The sequence below is a fragment of the Vidua macroura genome, chromosome 21 (genome assembly GCF_024509145.1).
Source record: "Vidua macroura isolate BioBank_ID:100142 chromosome 21, ASM2450914v1, whole genome shotgun sequence".
NCBI classification, from domain to species: domain Eukaryota; kingdom Metazoa; phylum Chordata; class Aves; order Passeriformes; family Viduidae; genus Vidua; species Vidua macroura.
Window position 1 is genome coordinate 2,671,780 of NC_071591.1, and position 27,022 is coordinate 2,698,801.

At 51.4% G+C, this 27,022-nt stretch overlaps 1 protein-coding gene across 5 annotated transcripts in view; it reads left to right on the top strand.

Moving 5' to 3' along the window:
- Positions 1–27,022, top strand: part of GPSM1 (G protein signaling modulator 1) — a 63,524-nt gene that overhangs the window by 12,735 nt on the left and 23,767 nt on the right. For 2 of the 5 annotated variants that reach the window (XM_053996332.1, XM_053996334.1), the window contains exons 2-9: positions 7,742–7,963; positions 8,394–8,529; positions 8,911–9,053; positions 10,168–10,291; positions 11,036–11,151; positions 11,335–11,490; positions 13,101–13,209; positions 15,703–15,829. In XM_053996332.1, the coding sequence (XP_053852307.1) occupies positions 7,742–7,963; positions 8,394–8,529; positions 8,911–9,053; positions 10,168–10,291; positions 11,036–11,151; positions 11,335–11,490; positions 13,101–13,209; positions 15,703–15,829 (1,133 nt within the window). Of the gene's footprint in view, positions 1–7,597; positions 7,649–7,741; positions 7,964–8,393; positions 8,530–8,910; positions 9,054–10,167; positions 10,292–11,035; positions 11,152–11,334; positions 11,491–13,100; positions 13,210–15,702; positions 15,830–17,250; positions 17,268–24,444; positions 24,462–27,022 lie in introns of those variants that run through there. The other 3 variants (XM_053996333.1, XM_053996336.1, XM_053996335.1) reach the window with 3 other exon arrangements.

The window sequence follows — 27,022 nt, forward strand, 5'->3', positions numbered from 1 at the left end:
GTCCTGAGCTGCTCCCCTGCCCTGCTGGATCCATGGGGACTCATCCCTGGCTCAGGCAGCCCCTTCTCCCATCCCAGGACAGCATCCAGGCTGCTCCCTTGGGGCCTGGCTCAGCCCCCACTGGGTGTCTGGGGGAAATTTTGAGGAGATGTCTGTACATCTCCCATTTATGGTTCTTCTGAATTTGGAAAGAACCCCCCCCAAACCAGGACTTGCCCATTTTCAGTGTTAAGTTTGACCTGAATGAGCTCCTCTGTACTGGTGGGAAATAGAAGCTGAATGGCATAAATAAAACAGGTAACAAATAAATTGATTGTTTTCATTGTGTGACTGTGCATAAGGCAATTACTTATTTTTTCTAATGTATATGGTAATTGTAACCTGCTGGATTCTGCAGTATGTTTGTTTAAATCACAGCACATATTTTAGTGAGAGGTGTGTTGACCTAATTGCCAAAGTAAGTCATGAAAAGCCTCTCAGCCTGCATGTCCTCTCCTGCTCTCTGGCTTCTGGAAGTGACTGAAGGAAACAGCACTTCACTGCTGCTGAAACCATCCCCAGAGTGCTGTTCAATGGCAGTGTGATGGATTAACCTCATTGAAGGTGCTAGTGTTGTACAAGAAAGCAAAATACCCTTGGAAAACGCAGGAAGCTTCATTTGTTGTGCTGAGTTCATTCCAAGCCTCCTCTGTGACAAAATAGAAATGTCTAAAACCCCGTCCTGTTGCAGGTGCTGGTTTGCTGGTGCTCTGCAGGGCACATTTCAGGGGTCAGGTGCTGCAGGAACAACCCAAACTGCTGGGTCTTGTGTTCCTGGGAAGGAAAGAGCATCCTCAGGCATCAGCATCGTGATTCCACTTGTGTTTGGCAGGCTGATGCTCCTGGCCTCTACATTTATTTCTGTTTTTCTCACATGGTTGCTAGCGGTTGGTTTATGCCCTGCTGATGAGCAAAGAAATTGTGTTACAGGCTCATTTTGTTCTCACTCTTCTTGAAAGTGAGTTCTCCTGCACAGTTCTCCTTCAGAGGATTTGATCAGTTCATACACTTGGTGGATTCATAATAATTTTTTTTCCCATTTGGGAGTCAGAATATGTTTTAATGAATTAATTTTCAAATTGATATCTCCTTAATCATCACTTCCTCAGACCCTGCAAAGTATTTGCATCTTATAATTTAAGTGCTTTGAAACTGGCTATCAAGTGAAACTGTTAACCAGGCTGAGATGAAATTCACATTTGCACCTTAATCTCGTCTGAGCATTTTCAAGTGCTGGAAGTTAATTACATCCACGGTAGTCCTTTGATACTTGAGTAATTTTGGAGCACAATGACTTAAATTTGTGCTCACTGCCTGTTAGAAATTTCACTGCTCAGCTGACACAGAAAAATTTCCTTGTGCTCTCTGTTCTTCCTGTGGGTCCAGCTGGATTTGTGGGCAGCATTTGGGTCATGGATTCAAGATAATTGTTGCCAGTGCATTGTTTACTGAGAGCCCAAACCTCCCAGGTGTGGGTCAGGTTTCTGCAGGTCAGGGATCTCTTCAGCTCCTGGAGTTTTGGGGGCTTTTCTTTGGGCATTTTCAGCAGTTGTTTGAGCTGGGAGCATCCCTGCCTGGATGGGAGGTGCTGCACCTCATTCCCCTTGGCCCTTGGGAGGGAGGGAGGGCCTGGCAGAGGCTCTGGGAGCTCCTGGGTTGCTTTCCCTTCCCTACAGTAGACTCACAGCAAGGCATAATTTTCCCCCAGAGCCTCAGCTGCCTTTTTGAAAAATGGGGTAATTGCTGCCCTCCCACCTCTGCAAAATATTTTGGAGTCCTTAGGTTGAAGTTTCTGCACCTACCAACTCAGAGTCATAATCTGCTTCATCCAATGCTCTGAAAACAGCAAATGACTCCCATCTGTCCTCTGCTCCCCCCTCCCCAAGGATCAAAGCCACAGAGGTTGTGTAAGCAGGGGAATGCTGGATGACTTTTGCTTTCCAGCAGGCAGTGGGGAGTTTGAATTTGGATTTCTGACAATGACGCAGCTTCTTGGAGCCATTCCCCATTGAAATGGGGTCTTATTCAGCACTGCTAATAAGAGGGTAAAGGCAGCTAAATACAGCTGTCTTCCTCAGTGCCATTTGGGATTTATTAGCAAATATGCAGTGGAATTGAATCCCTTGTAAGTACTCTGCAGCTAATGGTAGATAGCAATTAGCTGAAATGACTACTGTGGAGCACTGATGCTGCATCAGTGAGGGGACAGGAAATCTGGAGCCAGCACACAGACCCAGCAGCTTCCAGAACTCCCTGGAGTTTTTCCCTCTGGATTTTCTGTTTCATGCCCTTAGCAAAAGCCTGCGGTGAAAATCGCTCGGTCTGGGTAATCCCCGGAGCTCCAGCTTGAACAAACACGTCCCCAGCAGCAGTGAGTGTGTGTGGATATTGTTATTTTCAGCTCAGGGGTCACTGAAAGGACTCACTGCAATGTTCCTAGCCGTGGAAGTGTGTGGAGTGGGAGCCTCCTCCCCTCCAGATGTGCAGGGGTCTGGCCCAGATGTTTGGAACCAGTTCAGAAGTTGGGGAGGACTGGCTGCAGCATTCATGGTTTCATCTCTGACCTTTTCCTCTCCCAACTCAACAGGAGGTTTTGTTTCCTTCCCCTCACTAATGAGGTGAGGTGTAGGTCAGGGTGTCCCAGGGGTTCTGCCCTTTGGCTTGGAGGGGAACAGGCTCCTGTGTGCTGTTTCCAGCTTTTTTTCCAAAAGTGGTTTGCATCAGGCTCATTTCGTGTATATCTTGGTTTGTTTGTCACCTTCCCTGCCAGCCTGTGTTTGAGACAGAAACCTGGAGGGGATTAGTGCTGGGGATGTGATGTGGGTGGGGAGTGAGGGGCTGTGCTGGCCACGTTCCACCAGATCTGGGTTTGGGAGAGAAATAATTGAGTATTTTCATTATTCTTCTGCCAGGTTGCTGCCGGGTGTGTTGGTGATGGAGAGGAGCAGTGTGGATAAGAGGGACTGAATGATGGATTGGTGCAGTGGCAAAGAGAATGTATCTGAGGGTAGGAAGCTGAAATCACCTGTATTTAGGAGCAAGTAATGGGATTTTCTTAAAGATTGGAGCTCATTTGGGAGCAAGTGAGAGAGAGAGGCAGGTGTGGATGTGCTGGACCCTGCCTGGGGCAAAGTAAACAGGGAAAACTGCCCAAAACCCTTGGGAGAGTGCCCCAGGCAGAGAAGAGCAGTGCCTGAGGCTAAATGGGTACAAATTCACTGTGAATAAACTCGGGCTGTGCCTCAGGAGGACCTGGAACAGCTTTCCTCAGGTAGGGAGGCAAAGGAAAATATTTGGAGCACTCCCCATCAGTGGAGGGGACACATCCCCAAGGGTCTGAGACCACCTGGGCCTGGTGGTTCAGAGCCATCAGCTCCCTCTCAGGTGCAGGAGCCATGCAGGGCTGGGAGAGGAAATTGCTGAAGGGGAATAATTCCCAGCTTGATTGACTGGCAGCACGCCCTTAAAGAAAGTAATTATTTAAATGCATATTTAGTTCGTTAAGGCAGTGAATATGCATTTACACTGAGCACCTGGTAAATCTGATCCTTTTTTGGTTCAGAAGAAATGTTTAATTGCCAGCGCTCTGGAATTAGATTTATTTTTGTACAAAACCTAATCAGATTGCAAGTAAGATGCTAAAATCTGTTGCTTCACTAACTCAAATCAATAGAAATACTAAGGGGGATTTTTTTACTACTCTTGATGGTTTTGATAGGTTTTTTTCTGCCTTACCTTCTGTCTAAAAGCTTGGAGTTTTGAACTACACGAGGTCTGATTGGAATGAGTTCTGCAATCGCCCCCACTAACATGAATCAAATATCTATAAATACCTTTCCTTTTCCCTTCTCTCCTTTTTTTAAAGGCAGTTTCACCTTGCAGGCAGGAAGAGTTTCTCTTGCCCTGTGATATTTGCAATATTTAAGGCAGCAGACGACTGACCCCAGGCTCTGTCTGGTGACATGATCATTTTCTGTGTGCCCTGATGGAGTTGTTGTCAGCAGTGACAGGTTGCTGTGAGCAAGGCAGCCCTGAGCAGGGTGTTGGGAGGTCTGAGTGTGTGGTGTTCCCACTCTGGGGACCTCTATCATCACCCAATTATAATATCCTAATTATAGTGTTTGACAGCAGTCATGGTGATCACTGATAATGGCACTGGTGGCACTTTGTGCTGTTCCCTTTATTTCTCGCAGTGTCCTTGGCTTCCCCAGCACTCCTGGGACTCTCTGCCTTCTCCAAATTACTGAAAACATTTGATATGTGAGAATCTTTCTATTTTACCTTTTCCAGAGGCGCATTTTTGCTGTGGAGCTCTTTGAACAAGCTTGCAGCAGGCAAAAGGCAATCTGTGCTCCAGCTCCTCATTAGCTGCTGCCTGACAGTGATGGGTGACCCTGGGAATTCTTGTTCAAGGCTGCTCCTCCCGTTTTTCTCAGCTCTTTCTGCCTTTACATCAGTTACCCTTTAAAGAAAAACTTAAGGAGGAGGGAGGGAGGTGCTGCCCATGTTGGATTGGGAAGAGGTTTCCTCCTGCCTGTCAAGCATGGTGGAAGGTCACCCTGTCCTGCTTCATGAGTGTGAGAGGTGGCATCCATTCCTGGGCTGGAGACTGGCAGGTGCCACACTGATGGGGACCAAATCATCTGCCAGCATTGTGCCCCCCACTCATTCCCCTGGCAGAATCCTGGGCAGATTGCTGAGTGCATCAGTGGCCAAACACTGCATTTATGTGTGGCCTCAGCCCCACTGCTTCCTCCTGCCAGTGGCTTTGGGTGTACAGAAAATGCACAGGCAGCAGAAGAGGTAGGGGACGGCTTGGACCTTGTTGGCATTGACTGTTTTCCCTTTACTGCCTGGTCCAGGTTTGTCCTTTCAGCTGTGTTTTATGGGCAGTTGAGCTGTGGGTTTGGAAGCTTTTTAAAGTGGAATTTCAGTGTGCTTGCGTTTGTTCCTTGACCTTTAGTTGATTCCTGTGCCCTTGGCATTGTTTTCCTGCGTGCTTTAGAGCCTGAAGTGGTTGAACTGCATGCAGAGGTGCTTCCCAAAAGCAGCTCTGGAGGGCAGGTGGGTTTTACAAATGGTTGTGCTTCTGTTAACAATTGCAATCCTTGTTTGTTGTCCAAGGCAGCGAAGGCTCGGCAGAGCAGGATGCAGGGAAAAGCCTCCTGTGCCTTTCTCTTGTTTGCTCGGGTCCCAGTCTGAGCAGTGATGTTAATTAGACAAGGCAGATACTCTGCAGAGCAGCCTGTTCAAGGGCAAACAGATTTTAATTAAGGGCTGTGTGCACTGGAAGGTCATGTCACTGCCTTGTGCCTGGACAGTTACCATGGGAACACCAGGAAAGCACCCACGGAGTGTGAGTGTGTCACAAAGTGGGCTCTGGGGCACACAATTCACTTTGGGGTGTGGCAGATGTGGTCCCACCCCTGCAATGTGTACCTGGGTTTTGTTGCCGTGGGAATGGGAACCTTCCCTTCAAGCTCTTAAAATCACCCAAAAAATTCCACACAAGCTGTACAGCAATGCCATGAGTTTGGGAAATCGGCCTCCACCCCAGTTTTTTGGACTGCTTACAGCTGGTGAACTCAATTCCTCAAAGACAACCTGGATATTGGAAAGAGTTTTGTTTGGGTTGAAATTTGAGCTCAATTTGGGTTAAAATTCGAGTTCAAGTTAGTTTGCTTCTGTCTCTGCTAACTTCTAACTGGAATCCAGCATTATCTCCAGTGGTAGTGTCTCATTCCTGCATTTCAGGTCCTCTCAAGATTCATCCCCACTAAGCTGCCTGAAGTTAATCCTGCTGATTTGAGTACAAGCTGTTTCTTGTCTTCCTTCAGTCCCAAGGCTCCTTTTGTCTGAGATGTATCAGCAGAGGTTTGTCAATACCTGATGATGATGCAGGATCTACAAACCATGGATGTACCTTGGGACTGATGAAATTTTGGTGGAATCCCCAGGCAGAAACTCATTCTTACTAATTTTCGTGTGGTCTAGCAAGAGGATCAGCAGAGAGAAGTTAAATGTTTTTCATCTTAATATTTTTATTGCTGCTATCAAACAGAAGCCGAGGCAGGGACAAATGCTGCACTGGCACCACAAGCAGCTTTCCTGGATAAATAAAATAGCCACTCAGATGTGGGCTTTGCTTTGGAATGAAATGTTTGTGTGGGAGTTTGAGGTGGGAGCTCACAGGAGCTGCTTCACAACCCCCTTCTCCCTCTTGTTCCCTGGTGGCTTTGGGGACAGAGGAACAGCGAGGCAGGAGAGGGAGAGTTTCAAACCAGCTCTTACTCTGTTTTCCTTTTGTTAGGGCAGTCCTTGTGGTTGTCCTGCTTTGGAGGATGCCTGGTGCTGTGTGTTTGGAACCACACAGAGCAGGGAGATCAGCAGGGAAATGGGCTTGCATTTCAGGCAGTTCATGAGCTGCTCGTGGAGGAGCTGGCTTTGTTTCCTGGCAGCTGAGAAAGCACTGTGCTGCCTGTTTGTGGGAGAACACGGCAGGGTTGGTGTGTCCTGCGTGCACCTCCCTGTGCCCCGTGGTGGAAGGGGAGGTGGTGCTGGTGTGGGGTGCAGGAGATGTGGGAGCAAGGCCTGGAGCAGCAGGGGCTGGGTCCTGCAGCTGGCGTGTGCAGGGCAGGCTGTCCTTGCTCTGCAGAGCCCCTGGTTGCAGGGCTGGGCTGGGCTGGGGCTCCTGGGAGCCTCTGGGGAAGCATCTCCCAGGGCTCAGCAGGAAACTGCTCCAGGAGGAGTCAGCTGGGCAAGTTGTGCTCTTGGGCTGGGTACCACAAACTTCCTCCAAGTGCTGAGAGCAGACTAGAAACCACCTGTGAGCATTTATTATCTTCTGACAGACCCTTGCTGTTCTGCCTCTGGACAAGGGAGCTCTGTTTTTTTTTTCTCAGCAGATGTCCACCTTTGACCTAGACAGTTTTGACTTTTGAAAATAAATTGAGCAGAAAAAGAGCAAGGAGAAGCATCAGGATAGAGGAGCCAGGAGCATGCTGTGTCCATCCCCCTTGGGAAGGGGGCTGGCTTTGCAGCAGGCAGGACATGTCCATTTGGGACAGGCATGGTCTGACAGGGCTTGGAGCACTCAGAGGGGAGTGTTTTCTCTCTCTTAAAGCAGTGTCACTGCTCACAGTGCTGTCTTTGACAGTGCCAAAGGTGTCAGAAAATGCACGGGAGGAAAGCTGGCCTGGAGGCCAGTGTGCTGAGTGCCTGTGGAAAATGTGACAGCAGGAGAGTTAATGAAAAGCAGACACAGTGCTGGGAGCTGCTCAGCCAAGAAAATCTGCACAGTCCAGGGTTTTCTCTGGTATCCAGTAAAAACCTGTTACAATTTGGCTTCCCTTGCTGTTACCCCAGGGAAAATGGTCCAGGTATAAATTCCTGGATATGTGGCTTCTGCAGCACCTGAAGGGAAAATAGGTGTTACTGCTGGGAGCCCAGGGGCTGCTTGCAGATGTGGTCTGTAAATCAGAGAATCTTTGGGTTGAAAAGGACCTTAAAGACCATCTCATTCCAAACCCCTGCCATGGGCAGGGACACCTTCCACTTGGAGGTGGAATCTGGATGCTCCTGTGTTCTGAGTCCAGGGGAAAATTTAAAGGTGTGCAATGAAGCAAACTCAGTGACCACTGCAGAGCAGAGTGGGAGCACTGCAGCCACACTCCTCTAGAAACAATTCCCTCGTTTTTGGCAGGATGGAGGCATCCTGCCTGGAGCTGGCCCTGGAAGGAGAGCGCTTGTGCAAGGCTGGGGACTTCAAAGCTGGGGCAGCCTTCTTTGAAGCAGCAGTGCAGGTGGGGACAGAGGACCTGAAGACTCTCAGTGCCATCTACAGCCAGCTGGGCAATGCCTATTTCTACCTGAAGGAGTATTCCAAGGCCCTGCTGTACCACAAGCACGACCTTACCCTGGCCAGGTGAGTGTGTCAGCACTGCTTTGTCCTCATCAGGCACAGCCTTGAGTGAGGGCAGGTTCTGTGGGGCCTGAACACAGAAATACACATCCCAAACTGGCCCTGAGGGTGGTTGTCCTGTGGAGAAGCTGGGACTCACCAAGATGGGACAGCTGCCTTCAGAGCAGGGAGGTGGGGAAAGGGATGTGGATGTGGCCTGGAGCAAGAGCAGTGTCCACCTCTGTCCCCAGTACTCCCTGTATGACCTGCAGTCATTGGAGCAGTTCTGAAACGGCAAATTGGGAACAAGGATCTGCCTTCAGAACTGTGGGAGCCCATGGGAAGCTCTCCAGCCAGATGTCTGTGCTAAGCTGCAGCTTAAATCTGCCTCCAGCAGATATTTTTTATTTGATAAATAAAAGTCTCTGAGCTCTTTAACACCTTCATCTTGTAGAACCATTGGGGACCGAATTGGAGAAGCCAAGGCAAGTGGCAACCTTGGGAATACCCTGAAAATCCTGGGGCAGTTTGATGAAGCTGTGGTTTGCTGCCAGAGACACTTGGACATTTCTCGGGAGCAGGGAGACAAGGTAATGGTTCCAGCAGGAAATTCTTCCTGGCTTTAAAAACAACCTGTCTGCAAGTCAGTGAACGTGATCTGGTGAAGGTGGGCTTTGGAAGGAGCTGCAGGGTGAAGCTCTCCCTTCTGGCTGCCATCACACATCTGCTGCTGCTGTGAGGGTGAAGATGGGAAAGGAAAAATGTGGGCTTGTGGTTCTGAAAGAGGGGAAAGGAAAATGTGGGCTTGTGGTTCTGAAAGAGGGGAAAGGAAAATGTGGGCTTGTGGTTCTGAAAGAGGGGAAAGGAAAATGTGGGCTTGTGGTTCTGACCATCTCTGCCCAGCAGTGGAGAGGTCCTTCCTAGGATGTGAAGTGTGATACTTTGCTGTTGCCTGTTCTTCCTCTCTTTAGGTAGGTGAAGCCAGAGCTCTCTATAATATAGGGAATGTTTACCATGCAAAGGGAAAGCACTTATCCTGGAACACGGCCCAGGACCCGGGCTACCTGCCTCAGGAAGTCAAGGACACACTACAGAAAGCTTCAGAATATTATGAGTAAGTATCCAAGCTTGGCCAGCCCCTTCTCCTGCAGGGAACGGGGCCACTGGCTGAGAATTTGCAGGTTGTAATAGATTAGGAATATTTCCTTGAGATGCCAAGCTGTGTTGGCAAATTAATCTCAAGGAAGGTGAGAAAAGGTCTTTTATAAAATCTGAGCTAAAATTCACGCTGGCATTGGCTTTGTAAAACTTGCTGTAGGTTGAATCGTGATGGTGCAATGAAGTGCAACAGTCTGCTGCTTGCCAGAGCTGAACTCCCAGCTCCTGTGCCCCTGCTGCTCTCTGCTGGCCTCTGTGAGGATGGATCCCTGTGTGTCTCCATCCCTGTCACCCAAGGGAAGAGTCACTTTGGAGTCCTGGTTCTTCTCAAGGATCTGCACTTTACCTCACTTGTCCCAACCTTCCTTTTCCTAAATCATTTCAAAGATCAGTCGTGTGCCACATGGGAAGGTTGGCACCAGAATTTTGGGCTTGTGTTTTTCTCCTTGTACTGTGTTCTGCTTTTGTTTTTTAAATAAGCTTTTTAAGTGAAGAGAGTGATAAGATCTTACATCTCTCCCCTCATATCTGAGGATGTGATAGTGCCTATGAACAGCTCACCACCCTTTTTCCAAGGAGTGGTGCATGTAGCATAGCCACGGGGTGAATTTGTGCCAGTGGTGAGTGCTCTACCCTTCTCTGTGTGCTGTGTGTGTAAAGGGGGTAAAAACAAGGTAAAGAAATGCCAGGAGGCTCCCAGAGCAGAGCCCTGGCATAGGACTGTGGATCTGGCCTCTCTCCCTGGAGCAGGACAGGGAAATCCTCTTCCTGTGGCCCTGGCACTGCAGTGAGGCCATTTCTGATTTAATGTTGGATGGATCAGACCAGGTGTGTGAGCACAGGTGTGATTCCTGCACAGAGCCACCCATGGCCTGAGGGAGCAGAGCAGCAGCACCTGCACCCTTGGCTTGAGCTGCCAGGGGTGTCCAGCACAGGTCACCAGCCTGTCACCTGTGCTTGGCAGGGAAATGCCTTCTCCAGGGCTGCCTCTCCTTCCTTTCTGTGCAGGTTTCCTCCCGTGTCCCCTGCAGGGCTGTGCCTCATGGATGTTCTGCCCTGGTTTCTTTCAGGAGGAACCTGTCCCTGGTGAAGGAGCTGGGGGACAGAGCTGCACAGGGCCGTGCCTACGGCAACCTTGGCAACACCCAGTACTTACTGGGCAACTTCAGTGAGGCCATTGCCTTCCACAAGGAGGTAGGAGACACCTCTGCTCCCTTCTGGGCCTGGGAGCAGCTTCCCTTCTCACCACAGCCCAGCAAGCACAGGGAGATGTTTCCCCCAGCTGTTTTCCTCCCTCCTGTGTGAGCCCCAGGGTCTGCCCTGTTGTACCAACTCACACTGAGCAAATCTTGCTCCAGCCCCCATCAGCACCTCGTGAGCAGCTTGAGGGAAGGGTGCTGTTGGCTTGGAAACCAAAGGAGGTATCCAAGGGCAAATTGCAGCTGGGTCTAGCAAGGAGGTTTTTTTCTGCTCTTAATTTGTCTCAGTCTAGATTTTAATAAATGCAAGCCATGAATTTAATTAAGCTGCTGAAAGAGCTGTTGATCAAGAATAAATGTTGCTTGTAGAACATAATAACTTTCTGCAAAGCTTTACAGGGAGGTGAGGTGACAAAGTCCCTGCCCCAATTCAAATGCAATTCAGCTTCTGTTGCAGAGTGTGTATCAGTTCCCTTGCAGTGCAAGGTGGAAATTCACTGCTCCTCTGGTTTTTAAAAGCTGGGGGGACAGCACTGGGATGCTCCCATCACTCCCACTTTTCCAAGAGCCTTTCCTGGTGCTGAACTGCAGAAGAGGGAGAGGTTTCCTGCTGCAGCCAGCGCTGACAGGCAGGTTCATCACCTGGCTGGGTGGGAGCTTTGCAGCCCTGAAAGCTGATGCCCAGGGGAGCTGCCGTGGGGCAGGGGGGGCTGTGCTGACCCAGCTGTGTCTGCTGCAGCGCCTGGCCATCGCCAAGGAGTTTGGGGACAAGGCGGCCGAGCGCAGAGCCTACAGCAACCTGGGCAACGCCCACATCTTCCTGGGCAGGTTCGACATCTCTGCTGAGTACTACAAGTGAGTGCCAGGGCTGCTCCTGGGCATCCCGAGCTGTCACAGCCAACCCCCAGCTCCAGGGGCTGTGACAAGGGACCTGGGGTGGCAGGGCTGCTGCGGTGGCGATGCTGGGTGTTGCTCCAAGGGGTGATTTACCCCTGGCCTGGCAGTGACCGGGGCTCTTGTTCCCACTGTTCCCTGTAGGAAAACGCTCCAGCTCTCCAGACAGCTCAAGGACCAAGCAGTAGAAGCCCAGGCTTGCTACAGCCTGGGGAACACATGCACACTGCTTCAAGACTATGAGAAAGCCATTGAGTACCACCTGAGGCACCTGGTGATAGCACAGGAGCTGGGAGACAGGTAAGGGAGTGCCTCAGGTGAGGGAGGAGAGCCCTGACCCACCTCTGACTTCCTGTTCTCTCTTGCTGGAGTTAAGCACCAGTGATGTGTATGCTTGGAAGTCATTAGAAATCTCTGGGCAGCCTGTCCTTAGTCCAATCATCTGTCAAAAACTTGACCTGATTCACCTTTCTCGTGTCATTCAAACCTGGAGATTGTGCCCTCAGTGCTGTGTCTGTGTGGGCTGAGTGAGATTTCTAACGAGAAAGGTGAAATCAGGTTCAAGAAGATGCATCGTGCTCAGTGGCTGCTGCTGTGTTGTACCAGGAGAGCCTCTTGAGAGCTCCCTTATGTTCACAAAAGTTGTACTTCCCTTAAAAGCCGTGTGTTTAGGGCACACAAGATGTGCCACTTTGCCTGGGTTGATACTGGTTACCTCCATGTTGCATACAGAGTGTGCAGATGATGTTTCTTGGTCTTGCTCCTCATTATTTAGACGGCTTGGCCTTTTAATTTTTCTTAAATATTTTTTTTTTCTTTTTTTTTTTTTTTGAGAGGATGGTTCTTTTTTCCTGGATATTCTGATCCTGAGCCCTCTTGCAGCTGAAGTGACTTTGCAGCCAGCTCGATCAGCGTGGTGCTGAATTCCCTCGGAGGCTGGGTGTCCTCCACTAGATGGAGCAGGGACACCAGGATGGGAGAGCTGTGCCACCACCCGGGCAGCCTCTGCTCAGGGCAGGCACAATCCCACCCAAGGGTGAATCATGCTGTGGGGGTGCAGGCCTGTGGGCTCCTGCATTTCTGGGAACACACCCTGTGAGCAGAAGGTATTGAACAGGGTGACAAGAAAAACGGTGAAATGCTGATCAACCCGCCCAAACCTCTGAAGAGGGAGTTGCAGTCATGCTGAACCTCCCCCTGCGCCCCCAGGTGCTTTTTTTATCCCTTCTCCCCCCACATCTGCTCGTTTGCAGAGCTGAGCAGGCTCTGGGGAGCAGGAGGCTCTGCCTGCTCCTGCAAACAGCTGCTGAAGCTCCAGGGAGCCAGGCTGGGGGTCTGGGCTGCACAGGGCAAGCCCCACATTCCCCTGCTTTCCCTGGAAACCAGCAGCAGTGCCCTGGAGACCTCGTGGAAATGTGTCCCTGTCCTCTGTTGGGTGCAGTTTCGTGCTGTGTGGTCAGTGATGCAGAGCTGGGGCTCAGCTGGAGCTGCTGCCTGCCTGCAGCGTTCTCTCCTTGCTGGTTCAGCTCTGGGCTGCAGATGGACCAGAGCTGGATGTTGCATTCTCTCTGAGAGGAGCCTTGACTGGGTGAGGTGGGAGCTGGGCAGGAGCTCTGGCTTCTCCTCTCAGGCTGGGACTCACCAGTGAAGCCAAACCATTGTGGCCCTTGCTGCAGTGCTTACATTTTATCCCTGTGGGCACAGTCCTGCTTCCCAGGCTGTTGTTCATCCCCAGCTCTTGCTGAGCTCAGCGTAAGAAGAGTTTAAGGTGTCCAGCACGCTTCATTTTCCAGTGTAGAACCTCTGTGGAGGTGGAAGCAGAGCAAGGAGCCTGGCAGTCAGTGCTCTCTAAAAGGCCCTGCTGGGCTTTGCCCAGCATTTCTGTGGTTTGACAGTTTCCTGTCCTGCAGGGTGGGAGAAGGAAGAGCCTGCTGGAGTCTTGGAAATGCCTACGTGTCCCTGGGGAGCCACCAGCAGGCTTTGCACTTTGCAAGGAAACATCTTGAAATCTCCCAAGAGGTAAGAGAAGCTGGTGCAAACCAGAGGGAACCTGTGACCCCTGGTGAGAGCAAGACTATTTTATGGCAAGGAGTTACATTAATGCAGTTACCTTGCTCTCACTGCTCTGGAAAGCCCTTCTCTCTGTGCTGGTTCAGTGGTGTTCTTGGGAACTGCAGAGCTTGGCTGGAAAACTCTTTTGATGGGAGGCTCCCAGCCTTGCCCTTTATTACAGCAAATGTGTGAGCTGTTCTTTGCTCTTAACCAAAGTTCTGGGTGAAACAGGGCCTGGGGACTTGTCCACTGGCTGGCCAAGGTGTTGTGCACCCAGCACAGTCTGTAAGATCCCACTTTGCTGAGCACAGGGAGGTTCCAGCTGAGCTGAAGCTGCAGTGTCCTGGTGCAGTGGATGCTGTCCCTGGATGCACACAGCCTGCAGCCAGCCCTGTGCCACTGCCACCCCTCTGGGGGGGTTGTGTGTGCAGCTGCTCTGGTTTCACCTTGGCCTGGTCCAGCTCTCTGCAGCTTTCCTGCCATTTTCAGGTGGCTCAGAAGTGCACAAAGCCAGAATTCCATTGTTTGCTCTTTTCAGTGTGTTGAGGAAATCGGCTGTGGCCTCTTTAGTCTTCCCCAGATGAAGAAATTGCCCTCTTGAAGCACTAATTGAAATCACCATCTGTAAGTGTGCTGGGTGTTCTCCTGCCTGTCTATTAGGTTGGCTAAATCTCCGAGTAGGGCTGACACAGCAGCCTAATTACAGATTTAATGATACTTATCAGACACACTGAAGAAACACTGTTCTTTGGCCCTGTACATTTCAGGACTTTCCCAGCTCTGCTCAGGCTGGGGCTGAGTCCTCAGAGCCAGACATCATCTGAGGGGCCCTGGGAGGATCAGCACTGGTGGTCCTGGGGCCTTTGGGGGTGGAGGGGAGACCCAGCAGGGTTGGGGGTCCCAGTGTTGTCGTTGCAGGGTGCTGGCTGTGGCTCCAGCTGTGTCAGGAGTGGGTTCCTCATGGCAGATGGCTGAAGTCCCCCCATCGTGAACTATGGAGCAGTGCAGAGACTGTCCCTTTGACAAGCACCAGGATTTTGGCCAGGAGAAACCTTGTGGAATTCAATCTTGTCACGCTGATGTTCATAACTCACTTCCCATCACCTCCTTCCCAACAAAAATCTAATGGTGGCATTTGACTCCAAATGAAACCAGCTCAGAGTAACCACACTGGAAGCTGCTGCAGGTTGATCACAGGTTGCTCACAAAATCCCACTGGAATGGAGGATATGTGCCTAAAAACCCTGGAAGCTGCCCCAGCTCGAGGACACTGCTCTGGAGTACTTTTGTCATCTCAGAGTGCAGCTCCTGGGAGGCTGAGGGCAGGAATCAGGGCTCTGCTGTGGTGTGTGTGGCAGCTCCTGCCCGGGGTCATTGTCCTGCCTGTCTGTTCCTGGTTGTTAATAGGGCTTTGGAGATGATCTGAGATGAGTGGAAGTCAGGGAAGCACTTAATAAATGAGCATCAAGGACTGTAAGACCTAACATGGACATAGTAATTTCTCTGGAGATGATGTCAACAGCAAATCTCCTGTAATTGGCAGGGGGATTTATGCCTGGTGATAAACCCTTTGATCTGCCTCCCTTTACTGGAGCTTGGGGCTTTGTCATAAATAATGTGGGGATTTATGGGTTTGTTCCATGCTGCAGTCTGTGGCAGGGGACACAAAGGAGCTGTTGCCAGGCGTTTAACAGGAGCTGCCTCTCCAGGGGAACAGCCAAGGGCTTCCTCTGTCACACAGGCTGCTCTTCCTCTGGAGATTAGAGGCTGTTTCTGGGTGACCTCTGTGTCTGCTGGTGATGTGCAGCACAGCCATTCTCTGGTTGGGCTAAACTTTGAGGAGGATCCAGTGTTGTGTCCCACAACTCCTCGTTTTAAGTAGCAGGAGCTGTTGGACAGATCTCTGTCCAAACATGGAACATCAGCTTCCTTGGCCTCAGGCCAGCGAGAGGTGGGAATTGGGAAAAACGTGGACTTGGAAAAGAATTCTTGTGTGGGTAGATCACTAGGAACAGCTCGAAGTTGTGTGGCTGTGAGCCAGGAGAGAGGGGCTTTCAGGGCCCTGGTGAGTGCCCACGTGGCTGGTGGCAGCGTGGTGTCTGGTGCTCAGTAACTATGGAAATACTTGAGGAAGGGGGCTGGGAGTGCCAGGGCTCTCTGCCAAGCCATGTGTGGCCACAGGACAGCCCAGACGTGCACGTTTAGGCTCGGTTCTGTGGCACTCTCAGTGCCTTGCACTGAGCTGTTTTAAGCTGCAGCACGGCGAGCACAGACCCTCTCCCAAATTATCACTGGAGAATAGTTCTGGAGAGCTGCGGGGTCTCTCAGGTGTCTCCAAGCTCACTTCTGGCTGCCTGTGTTTGATTTTTTGGGGTGAGGCTGGCAAAACCTTGGCTGGGGGCTGTTTGCTTGCAGCACCCCATGCCTTTAACCAGTGCCCTGTTGGTTTTCCTGCTGCAGATCGGGGACAGGAGCGGGGAGCTGACAGCCCAGGCGAACGTGGCCCAGCTCAGGGCAGCCCTTGGTCTGGGCCCCGGGGAGGAGGACGTGGGTGCAGCTCATCCCTACTCTGGCTACGAGGCACAAGGTGAGTTCCTGGGATTTTGGTGGCGTTGGGAAGTCTCAGGAATTACATGGTGTGGGGAGGGGAAGGCGTTTGCGAGTGGGCAGGAAATACAAATGCTAGAGCAGAATAAGGCTGTGGAGTGAGTGCCTTCACCACAAAGGGGACTGTGATGGGTTTGCTCTGTGCTTTCCACAAGCTGCAAAGGCAGGGAAGGATCCCTGAAAAAGGGCACAGAAGGAGTTAATGGAATTAATCTGCACTGGGAATGAAATTCCACATGCCATGCAGCAAACCAGCTTTTGTATCTTTTAAAGCTCTCTGCAGGGCTCTTTTCTCTGATTTGACTGATACCTGAGGCTTTCCAGGAGCGACTGGCAGGGATTTTTGGCTGCTCTTGTTCTGATTAGCACCCAGTAACAAGCCCAGGGCAGGGGCTGGAGGCAGGCTGGGACCATCAGCACACACTGGGTGACATCTCACCCTTGGAACACCTGCAGCAGTGCTGAAGGTGGAAAGAAGATGTGGCAACACTTGGTCAGAGCAGCCAGAGTGGCTTTAGTGGGCTCTGGGTCACTGCAGGCACGGGTGGGTGCCTGGCACGGGCACTTCCAGCTGGCAGCTCCGTGCTGGGCACTCATTAATTCACACACACACTGCATGCCAGGAGGGGTGCACGGATTAAATATGACCTCGTGGCACGGGCACGTTGCCCTGGTGGTGGCACTGACGTGGAGGGGATGATGCTGGGGCTGAGGCACCCTGCCCTGGGAGGGGAAGGAGAGGCTGGCTGTGCCTGTGTGCCCTGTATTGATCAGGTATTGATAACCTGTCACCTCAGTGCTGGAGCTTCTCCTGGCAAATGGAGGTGTGGTGAGGGAGCCAGCGTGCCCTGCCCTGCCCCACTGGAGCTGAGCTGTTGCCTCAAATGCTGTGGGGGGCCACAGCAGCTTCCCCAGGCTCCCTTTGCACCTCATCTCCTCTTGTAACTCCTGCAGAACTCATTCCTGGCATCTCCTCAGGGGCTTCCTTCTGGCAGGTCACTTTGTTGTGAAAGGGGGGGAGGAAAGGAACCTCGGTGTTGGTGCAGTGTCTGGGTCAGAGGCAGTGTGGATGTGGCCCACGGGCTGCTCAGTGCCCTCTGGAGATCCAGATGTGCTGTGTTAACATCTGGAGCCAGCAGTGATGTTTCTGCCAGAGCCAGAGCCGTGCAGGTCTGTGTGTGAGATCCCTGGAGGATGGGACAGGGCTGAGCAGCTGCAGTCAGAGCTCTGGAGGTTGCAGTGACCCCGTTAATCCGTGGTGCTCTCGCTCACATTCCCAAGGCTGGGGCTGTTTGTTGAGAGAAGGACAAAGTGTTCTTGGGAGGAACACCAGCAAACAACCAGGATTTGCAGTGCAGGGAGAGGAGGATCTTGAGAGCAGATTTCCCCTCTCCAGCTCCTGGGAATCTGCTGGGGAGGTAAAAATCAGCTCTGTGTTGGTGGGCTGGGGCCCAGGGGAGGGAGTGTGAGGTCACACCTGGCTGAGCTCTCAGTGCTTTACAGGTGGGGAAGGGCTGGCCCTGTCACAGGGGGATGTGCAGAGGGCTCAACCTGTGGAGAGGAGCCTGACTCCTTGATTTCTCCTTAGCTTTTATCCTTTCCAGCTCTCTTATTCCAAACTTCAGCGGAGGATGAGAGGCCACCAACGTGTCTCTGAGCCCTTGAGGTGAGGGAGATGTATTTAATGACTGCCAGAAATTTTGGTACCCTCCTGTGCACCTATTAAATGATTAGAAGAGCATAATTATTTATATTATTAGTAGCAGCAATTTACAGCCAGAGGAACATCTGTTTCTGTAATAGGAAGCAGGTGAGAGAGTTGAGATTGGAGTTGGTTTCTGAACCAGCCGTGCCTTTTGGTGCTGACAAATCTCATGGTGAGGAGAGCTTTCCATTTTTAAATTTTTTTCCATTCAGATTCTGTTTCCTGCTTAAGGTTACAAAATGGCTGCATATTCCTAAAGATGCTAAAATCCTCTGATTAGGCAAAGGTGATAAAACACATCAGTTTCATCAGGCAGGTACAGTAAAGCTTCCTAGCAAAGGCTGAGCCAGGTTTTCACTGTGGTGTCCTTCACAGGTTACTTCTTGGTCACTGCCCTTCCCTGGGCTCTGGGGGTGGAAGGAGTGCCTGATGTTTCCCTCTGCTGTTCTGGCTCCCCTTGCTGAGCTCTTGATGATTTTAATTAATATTCTGAGAGTATTTGGATGTCAGAAGACAAAGCTGGAGGCCGGGGAAGTGGGGCAGTGCTGCAGAAGTCTTGTGAAAGCAGCGACCTTGTTGAGAAAGGCAAACACAGAGAGCTTAAAGCAACAAACTGAAGGAAGCTGGAGAGGAGCTGGAACATGAAGTAAATAAACAGGGGCTGGGTTTGCTTCTCCAAACAACCAAAAATGTGGCCCTGAATAAATCTCCTTCTCTTTCACACACTGCAAGCTAAGAGTTGTGTACTGGTAGGCTTTGCCTTTGGAGGGAAGTGAAGGACTTTTCTGTGGCTCCACGGGGTTGTTTTTAGGGGTGAAGGCAACCAGGGTGAGAGTCAGCACTGGGAGATGTCCTGGGGTGCAGACAGACAGCACTGGTGCCCTTTGCCAGATGAGTTGAAGCTGCAGATCTGCTCTGTGAGGAGCAGAGTTTGCCAGTGTGGACTGGGAGCACCAAGCTGACCCTTCCTGGTCCCTGCCTGGGTGGGGGAATCAGTTTGGGGATGCTGCCTTGATCCTCTGGGGATCCTGCCAGCTGGGAGGGGAGCACAGGGACATCCCCCAGCACCCACGGGCTGCAGGCAGACAGGAGCAGCCCTGGCCCCCCTCAGCTCTCTCCACGGTGAGAACTGGCTCCGGGCTGCTTTTCTTCTGCTTTCAGCAGCTCGTCAGCCTCAGCCATCACTGCTGGCAGCAGCAGAGTCAGGAGACACGAAACAACCTCTGCTGGCAGCTGGGAGTGCGTGGGGAGGGCTGCAGGTGTTGCAGGAGGCGTTGGCATGGGGATGCTTCCAGAGCTGGCTGCTGGCACGGTTGGTGCTGTTTGCAGAGCACAGACACCACTGCCCTGCTGTGCTTGCTCTGAGGGCAGGGCAGGACTCAGCCCTGAGCCCGACTGGGAGCAAACCCAGTGCAGTCCTGGAGTACAAGGTGGTCTTACAGCTCTGAGTTACTGCTGTGATGTTGGGCACGTCTTTGATTTCGGTTTCCCCCCACACGTGCAACGGGCATCAGCTTTTCTCTAACCTAGGCTGGAAGAAGATTTATTTACAGGTAAAGCCTTGTCAGTTTGGGTCAAAGAATGAGCCTGACTTCCCCCCTCTGCTGATCTCCTGCTGAGAAATGGTAGGCACGAGCCTGCCCTGCTTGTTTGGTGTTCCAGAGGCTCCATGCTGGGATTGCTCATCCCTGAGTGAGGCAGCCCTGCTTCAGGTTGTGTTCTGCAGTGGGCACAGCACCCCACTCCTTCCTGAGCACTGCTCAGCTCTGTGGGGCTTTGATTGTGGGGCTCTGCATCCTCAATGCAGTTTTGAGCTCATCTCTTCACAGGAATCTTTGAACCCTTACATCAATCAGACTGCAATAGAAAAAAAAACCTGCTTTTATGTTTTCCAGCCTGTTTGTTTTTGATTGTTTGCCTGCTTTAAATATCTTTGAAGTACCTAAAAAGTGTTTAGGGCTGATAAACCAGGCAGGGTTGACCATCCCTGTGCTGATGCAAGCAGGGAGGTGGTGATGCTGCTCCCCCTGCCAGCCTGGGGCTGGGATGCTGCCCAGCCACAGGGACGTTCCTTCCCTGTAGTTTGCTCAATCTTCCTGCAGAAAAGTGTCAGCTGAGGGATGTGGCAGTGTGAGAGCAGCATCTTGCTGACAGTGGGCCAGCCCTGCTCCCTCAGGCTGTGATTTCACTGTCTGGGAAGCGTTTGCCTTCCCTGGGGCAGAGTCGGGGTCACATCCCCAGCATGGAACCTGCCCCGTCCCTACCAGTCACACCGAGTAAGTGCAGCAATTGAAAGTGCTTAATGTTAAATATCCTCAGCTCTATTTGATTTTTCCCGGGAGCTGATGGGCTGCAGCTCAGCCTTTTTTTTTTTCATTGTGGAAATGAAAGCCTGGGGCTGTGCTGGTTAATTGTACCTGCTGACAATGAAGGGGGGTGATGGATGAGGTGCTGCAGGAGCAGAGTGGCTTTTGGCCAAGTGGAAGGAAGGATTGGTGGTGTGGTGGCTTTGTTGGGCTCCAGCAGGTGCTCACAGGGAGAGCTGGGGCAGATATTCCCCTGTGCCTGCAGGAAGGTGTCCAAAAGTCTGTGGTGGCCCTTCAGGGAGCAGGGCAGGAAGGACAGGAGAGCTGCTTCCACAGGGGGATTCTGCAGTGAAGATTCAGGACTTCTCAAGGATGCCTCTTCTTTATAATGAGTTTTTTTCTAAATCCTCTGCTGTTACAGCTGTGAAGTCATTCCAGGGTGGGGGGGATGAACCTCTGAGTCATTTGGATTTTAAACTCAGTAATTTAGCACTCACTTCAGACTGCCCCAGTATTGGCTTTAGGAAGTTCTAAAATGCTCTTCCCAAGTATTTAACGTTCCTCTCTCATCCTGCTGTGCACATGAGCCTCCTTTCCAGCATTGGTATAAAATACAGCAGGAGTTCTTGGCTCACAGCAGAGGAAATGCTCCAGGACTGGAGAAGATGATGATGTGCTACTGAAATTTGTTTTATCTTGATGCCAGGGGAGATGGCAAGCACTGGAAAAGAGGATGAGGAACAGGCCAGTTCTTGAAGCCTGTGGCAGAGAAGGCACAACGTGGCTTGTGGCAAAGCCATCCATTCAAGATTAAATCTCTTGTTGTGGGGAGGGAGAACTTTTTGGAAATCACTGGTTCTGGGAAGGCTGCAGTTCCCTTTGGCTGCAGTTCCAGACTCCAGCAGCACTCCCAGCTCTGCTGTGCTCTCTGGTTCCTGAGTGCACCTTCCCCAGCCAGTTCCCCTTGGTAGCTGCTGGGTGGGAAATGCCCTGGCTGTGATGCTGCTCTGGCCAGCAGCACAGCACTGCCCTTAGGAACAAGACTCCTCTGCTTGCTGTGCCTTTTATGCAGCACAGAGCAAGAAAAGAGAAGAAGGAAGTTCTCTTTCTTGCCCAGCTAGAATTTCTTTTTCTCTTTTAAAACCTCCTGTATGGATGGCCACGGTCTGCTGTGGCATTCCTCTGAGCAGGGCAAGGCCAGACCCTCAGCAAAGTCCCTGTAATCTCTGGGGTGACCTCAGGGCCACCCTCCTTCCCTGGCAGGCACAAGCCCTTGGACAGCCAACCTTGGCTTAGCAAAAACCCCTGGCAGAGCTCAGGAGCCCAGTCCAGCGTGGGCAGCGTGTTCCAGGAGCTGCTGGCTGATCACAGCAGCACCCAGGAGGAGGGATCAAGGACATTCCCCCTCTTGTTTAGAGGATTTTAATGTGGGTGTTTGATGGCTGCTAAGCTGACACGTGGTTGCTCCTTCTCTGCCCTCCCTGAGTCAGTCTGGAGGACAAAATCGTGTCCTTGGGCTTGTCTGGCTGCTGGAGATGTTGCCCCTGTTAATTATTGTGTGTCACTTTCTAGCTAAACCCTGGTTTTGATCTCTGCTTGCTCGACACCAGCTGATAATGGATGGTGGGAGGTCATGAGACTCTGCTGTATCCTGGAGGGAAAGTCCTGCCCTCAGAAGCAAGCCAGGTGTGGCTGCCAAGTCCATCACACCTCTGTTGAATCAGCCCTGGGGTTATGAGCTCTTCCCAGCCTGCTCCACCCAGTTCAGCTGATCTCCCAAAAGATCCTTCTGTCCCCAGAGCTGTTCCTCTGGGGGGGTTATGGTTACAGGAGGCTGTGCCTGACACGGCCCAACCTTCCCACAGCCTCCGGGCTTGTCTTTGGCAAGTGTTTCAGGGTTGGGTGCTCGATGTTTTCTGCAAATACCCCTCCTAAATATTTCATCCTTTGACCCAAATTGCCGATGTTTTATTTGCAAATCACCCTTGGTTAGAGGAAGGCTAATGCCTATTGCACACTTGGGGCAAAACTGAAATCAAAGATGTGCCCAACACCACAGCAATTACTCAAGAGTCGTGGGGCTACAAATAAGATCCCCTTGTATTCCAAGACTGCAGCTTTCCTGCGTTGAGTTTGCTCGTGCTAGGAGAGTAAAAAAATAACAAATAAGAAAAAAAAAGTAGCCTCCTTGTGCCATTTCTACCTGCAAGGAGGACTCTTTTTCCATGTGAATGTGAGGGCTCTTTGGCCAGTGGTCCAGAGCATCTCCTCATTCCCTCTCCCCATGCGAGGAGCCTCTGTGCCAGCTGCTCACCCTGAGTGCAGCCAGCAAATGCCCCAGGGCTCTGGGTGCCGTGTGGGTGTGCAGCACTGCTGTTATTTGTTATTTCTGTTATTTTCAGCCCGTTGCTCAGCTGTCAGACTGGATTGTGGAGATGCAGAACTGGGGTGGCACAAACACAGAGCATCTTCTGCTAGAGCATCTTGCTGCAAAGGGAACTTCTCTGTATTGCCACATATTGTGTGCAGCTTTTGTAAAGGAACAGTTTTGCCACAGAAGAGAAAAGTGCAGGATTCTTGTTCTGGAGCAGGGCTTTGTTGTGCTCAGGGCCTGTTGGGAAGCTGAGATTTTGCTCTGGATAGAGCTCATCAGTGCCTCCCAGCAGAGCAGGGGTCATTCCTGTCCTGGTGGTTCCCAGTGCTGTATGCTCAGACACAGAAGGACCCAGAGCTGTTGGGATTCCCTGGTCCTTCCCTGCCTGCAGGACCAGGCTGAGCAGATGGTCCTTCCCATGGATGGGCACACAACAGCTTGGCACCAGCATTTTATGGCCCAGCCATGGTAAATAACTGATAGTATTTGCTTTCTCTATTTAGGGAAAAGTATTGTTCTACCCCAGTAGCAACTGGGAAAACAAATGCCACCATTTATCAGGCGAGTGGTGACAATAATAGAGGTCAAGTGGATTTATAGTGCCAGAACCCATTATGTGTTTGAAGACTAATTAAAGCCTTAAATGAGATGCTTGTCCTACTGGAGGATGCTTTTTTTTTTTCCTTCTTTCTTTTCCTGCTGCTGTGCTTGCTTTCCCCCTCCCCCTTCCCTCTTTAAGAGCTTTGCTGTAATAATGGAGCACGAGGCTGACAGAGCTCCCCTGATTAGATGTCAGCAGTGTATGATTTGAGGTGCTCTGGGAGCACTGGACCGTATCTCCACTGTCACTTCAGGGCTGGGAAGGGTTTCCAGACCAGCATTCCACCCCAAACAACGGGCTTGGCTGCTCTGATGTAATTATCTTGAGCAATATTTAGAGTTGTCTGCCAGGTTCAAGGTTCGGGTCTGTACCGAGGGAGGGAGGCGCTGTCCAGGGCTGAGAGAACTCACCCAAAACCAAGTCACTCTCTTGGTTAATGCAGGTACAGGGGGAAATGACCTTTTCATGAGAATACAGCAGGTCCTGGTGTGGGATTTGTTGTGTTGTTTGGGGTGCCCAGCCCGTGTTCTGTGGGGTTGCTCGCCCAGGAGTGCTGCGGGCAGCGGGGGCTGATGTTGGCTCCACAACCTTTCCCTGTTGCTTTTCCATGGAGTCCCCTGTCAGGTTGAATCTTGCCTCCCAGAGGGATCCAGCCTGCTCCAGCTGCAAATATAGAACTGCTGCTGTGTCTGGGTGTGGGGGGCCTGCTCCAGGAGGGAGGCAGCAGCTCCCGGAGCTGCGGGAGAGGGGGCAGAGCTGGGGCTTATCAAAGCACATGTCAGCCTGATGAGAGCTCCTGCCAGGCCTCCCTGAGTCGCTGCTACACATGTTCAGCTCGATCTTGTCAACTGCAATCCTCTTGGAGATGGAGCCTGTCCATGCAGGAACACAGCTCTGTCTGCCCAGCTTGCCCTAGTGCTCCTTTCCACGAGATGATCCCATCAGTGTCCTTGATGAGCCTTCCTTGTGTTCTCCGTGGCTGCGGATTAAAGACAAGGATGTGAAAACCGTTAAACTCGCCTCGGCAACCAAACTGCAGAAGCAAAAAGTTGAAAAAAAAAAAAAAATTTAAAAATCTCCTCAGTTCATGGTGCTGTTGAGATCATAGATGGGGAGGAGGAAGAGATTTTGAAAAAAAATATTTTAAAAAGGAACAACACCCCTGAAAAGAGCAACATCCCAGGAGCTCCAGGAAAACAGGGCATGAATGCAGCCAGTCAGGAGCGCTGCTCAGCTGATGTTCACAAGAAGGTTTCAACTTGCTCTCTTTGAGACCTCAGTAAACCTCCAAGACAGAGAGAGCATTTAGAAAGGTCCCTGAGGTTTTCAATTTCTCTGCAGCAGGCTTGGTAAACATGCCAATAAATGCTGGAGAGAGAGAGAGGGGGGAAAAAAACCTTCCAGAGGAGCAGACCTGGGTTTTCAGCTGCTCAATCCTTCACATCCCCAGCTGCTGCTGTGGGTCAGCCCTGGGGAGAAGGAGGCAGAGCTCAGCTTTGGCTGAGTGTTAAGTGGTGCTGCAGGTATTTCTGGGGAAAATAAGTTGGGAGAGGCTGAAAGTTCCATCTGGAGCCATCTGAGGGAATGGAGACAGAAGGATAGCGGGATTCCTGCCGTGGGACACTTGTGAGTATGGAAAGTTCTGCTCTCATGGAAGGTGCATGAGGACGTGTGGCATGAGAAGGGGAGAACTCCCACATGTCTGGTGGGAGCTGCTGCTGGTGTGGATCCAGTTTCTTGTAGCCCTGGGTGATAGGGACCCTCTTAATGCTGCTTGTTTTAGTGGTGGTGAGTGGGGACAGTGCCCCCAGCACTGGCTGGGATTTCTGGAAAAAACAGCTGAGTTGGATGAAGTTTTTTGTAATTCTGAACTTCTTCCTCTCTCAGCTCAAGTGTGTGCAAACCCCACACAGCCGTGGACAGCCACCAGCATCAGAGCAAGAGAAAAAGATGAGTTGTTCTGCTGGGGCAGACTCAGTTGCCTGTGTCTATTACATTAACAGCAGGCAGGTTTTCTCTGCCTGGAGATTAATGGCTGCTGGCCAGCAGTTCAGTGCTCTGGGAACACACAAAAGCACCTGAGGACGGAGGTGTGTAATTAATGACTCTTTAGACAGCTGGAAATGATGTGTGTTTATCTAACTGGGCACACTTTGCTGCTTTCTTGCTTTCCTGGAAGTGGCTGTTAAACAGAGCCTGACGCACACTCACTTCCAAGGGCTGGGCTCGCCTCTGAAACCCAAATGTGCCTCTGGTTGGGTGTTTGTAGGTGACTTTTGCTCCAGATCCACCTTGCTGCTGTAGGTTGTTCTGAGGGAAGCCACGAGCAGCTGTAGCAGTGTCCAGAGGCTGTAACTGGGAGCCCCTGGGAACAACCCAGCACTGCCTTCCCCTCCTGCCTGAGCGACGTGGCAGCACCCAAAAGTCCTTCACCCATCTCACAGCCGTCTCCTCCACGCTGAGGGTGGTGGGAATGTGGTGGGGCAAAGGGAGTTTTCTTCAGGGATGGGGTTGCTGGGCATCAGAAGGGGCTGCCCAGGGAGCCACCACCCCTGGAGGTGCTCAAGGAGTGACTGGACGTGGCACTCGGCGCTCTGATCTGGTTGACAGGGTGGGAATTGGTTGGGTTTGAGATCTTTGAGGCCTTTTCCAACACAAATGTTCTGAGCTGCTGCCAGGTGGGCCCCTGGCTTTGTGTGGAAGGGGATGGGTTTGGTGGGAACGCCGACTGCTCCTCGTGACGTGCGCTCCTCGCTCTCCTGGCTGTTCCGTGTCTGTTCTCCACCTCCAGCCCTGATGTCAGTCCCCCTGAACTCAAAGCCTGGTAATGAATCACCTTAAAACAAAGCTGGTGCTGGTGTGCTTTTTGGAGGAGAGAGGCAGAAATGTGCAGCAATGTTTTGGAGTCTGTATGGCTGCAAGCAGTAAATCCCTTCAGGATGGTGAGGGGCACAGACATCGACTTCAGGTCACTTGTGGCCGAGCTGTGATGTGTGTTTGTGAGCCTTGGTGAGGTGCCAGCTGATCTGAGCTTGTATCTTGTGAAGCTGAGCCTTTCAAAGCAGTGCTGTCCTTGGAGTTGGTGCAGTTTGGATCCAGCTGTGGTGGCATCTGGAGCCCTGGCTGAGCTGGGTGTGCTGGTGCAGGATTCCCTGGGGCTTTTTCCATTTAATCCCCATGCTCTGCTTTCAGCCAGCCTTGATCTGTGAATTTTGTGCCTTCTCTCTGTTGGGTTTGCCCAGTGAGCAGCTCTGTGGCCCCCTGAGCTCAGAGGGGCCCTGCTGCTGGGCTGGGGGAGCTGAGGAATGGTGGGGTTTGGGGAGTTGGCTGCTGCAGGAGCCACACAAAGCTCTGTGGTTTCCGTTCTCAGGGCTCAGCACAGGGATCATTCCTCCCCCAGGATTTCCCCTCGAGCTTGGAAGGTGTCACAGGGCCCTGAGTGCAGAGTTTTGGGCCCTGCCCTGTGTGGTGTTGCTGGAGTGGGGTGTCACGTGGGGATCAGCTCAACTGAGCCCTCAGGAGCCATCAGGGGAGGGCAGAAGCTTTCCCAGGTATGGTGAAAGCATCCCAGGGCCATTTGGTACATCCTGGCTGTTTGTCAGCAAGGCAAGAGCAGCTGGAAGGAGGTTGAAGGGGGATTGTGGAGGTGAAGAGGGTTTGTAAACCAGGAGTCAGAGCTGAACTGTGTTTCACCCACTCTGTTGTTGTTGGAATCAAATATCAAAATCTTATGAAATCTGAAATAAATATCAAAAATCCTGCCAAGTTTTGATTCCTCTTTCAGGTTCAAGGCAAGATTTTGTTCCCCTTAAGGCTGGGCCTATGATAGCTAGAAAATATTTGCTCCTTCACTTAGTTTTCCAGCCTCTGCGACTATAGAGAAAAGCTCAAAGTTGAGTCCCAGAAACATTCTTTCAGCTAAAAACATGATGATAAAGCAGAAAATGCACAGATGTATTAAATTGTGTATTTGTTATGATTTTTCTCATTGCCAGTCCCATGACTTTTGTGGTTTAGGGTGAGGTTTGTAACTCCTGAATTCCAGAGACCTTGTCTGAGATTGGGGTCGTGGTGTGACCTGGCTGCAGCTCGACAGCCAAAGCCTCACACTGCCCTGTGACAGTGCTTTAAAAAGACCCAAAACAATAAGAAAAAAACCCCAAATTTGAATCTCAAGGCCATCACAG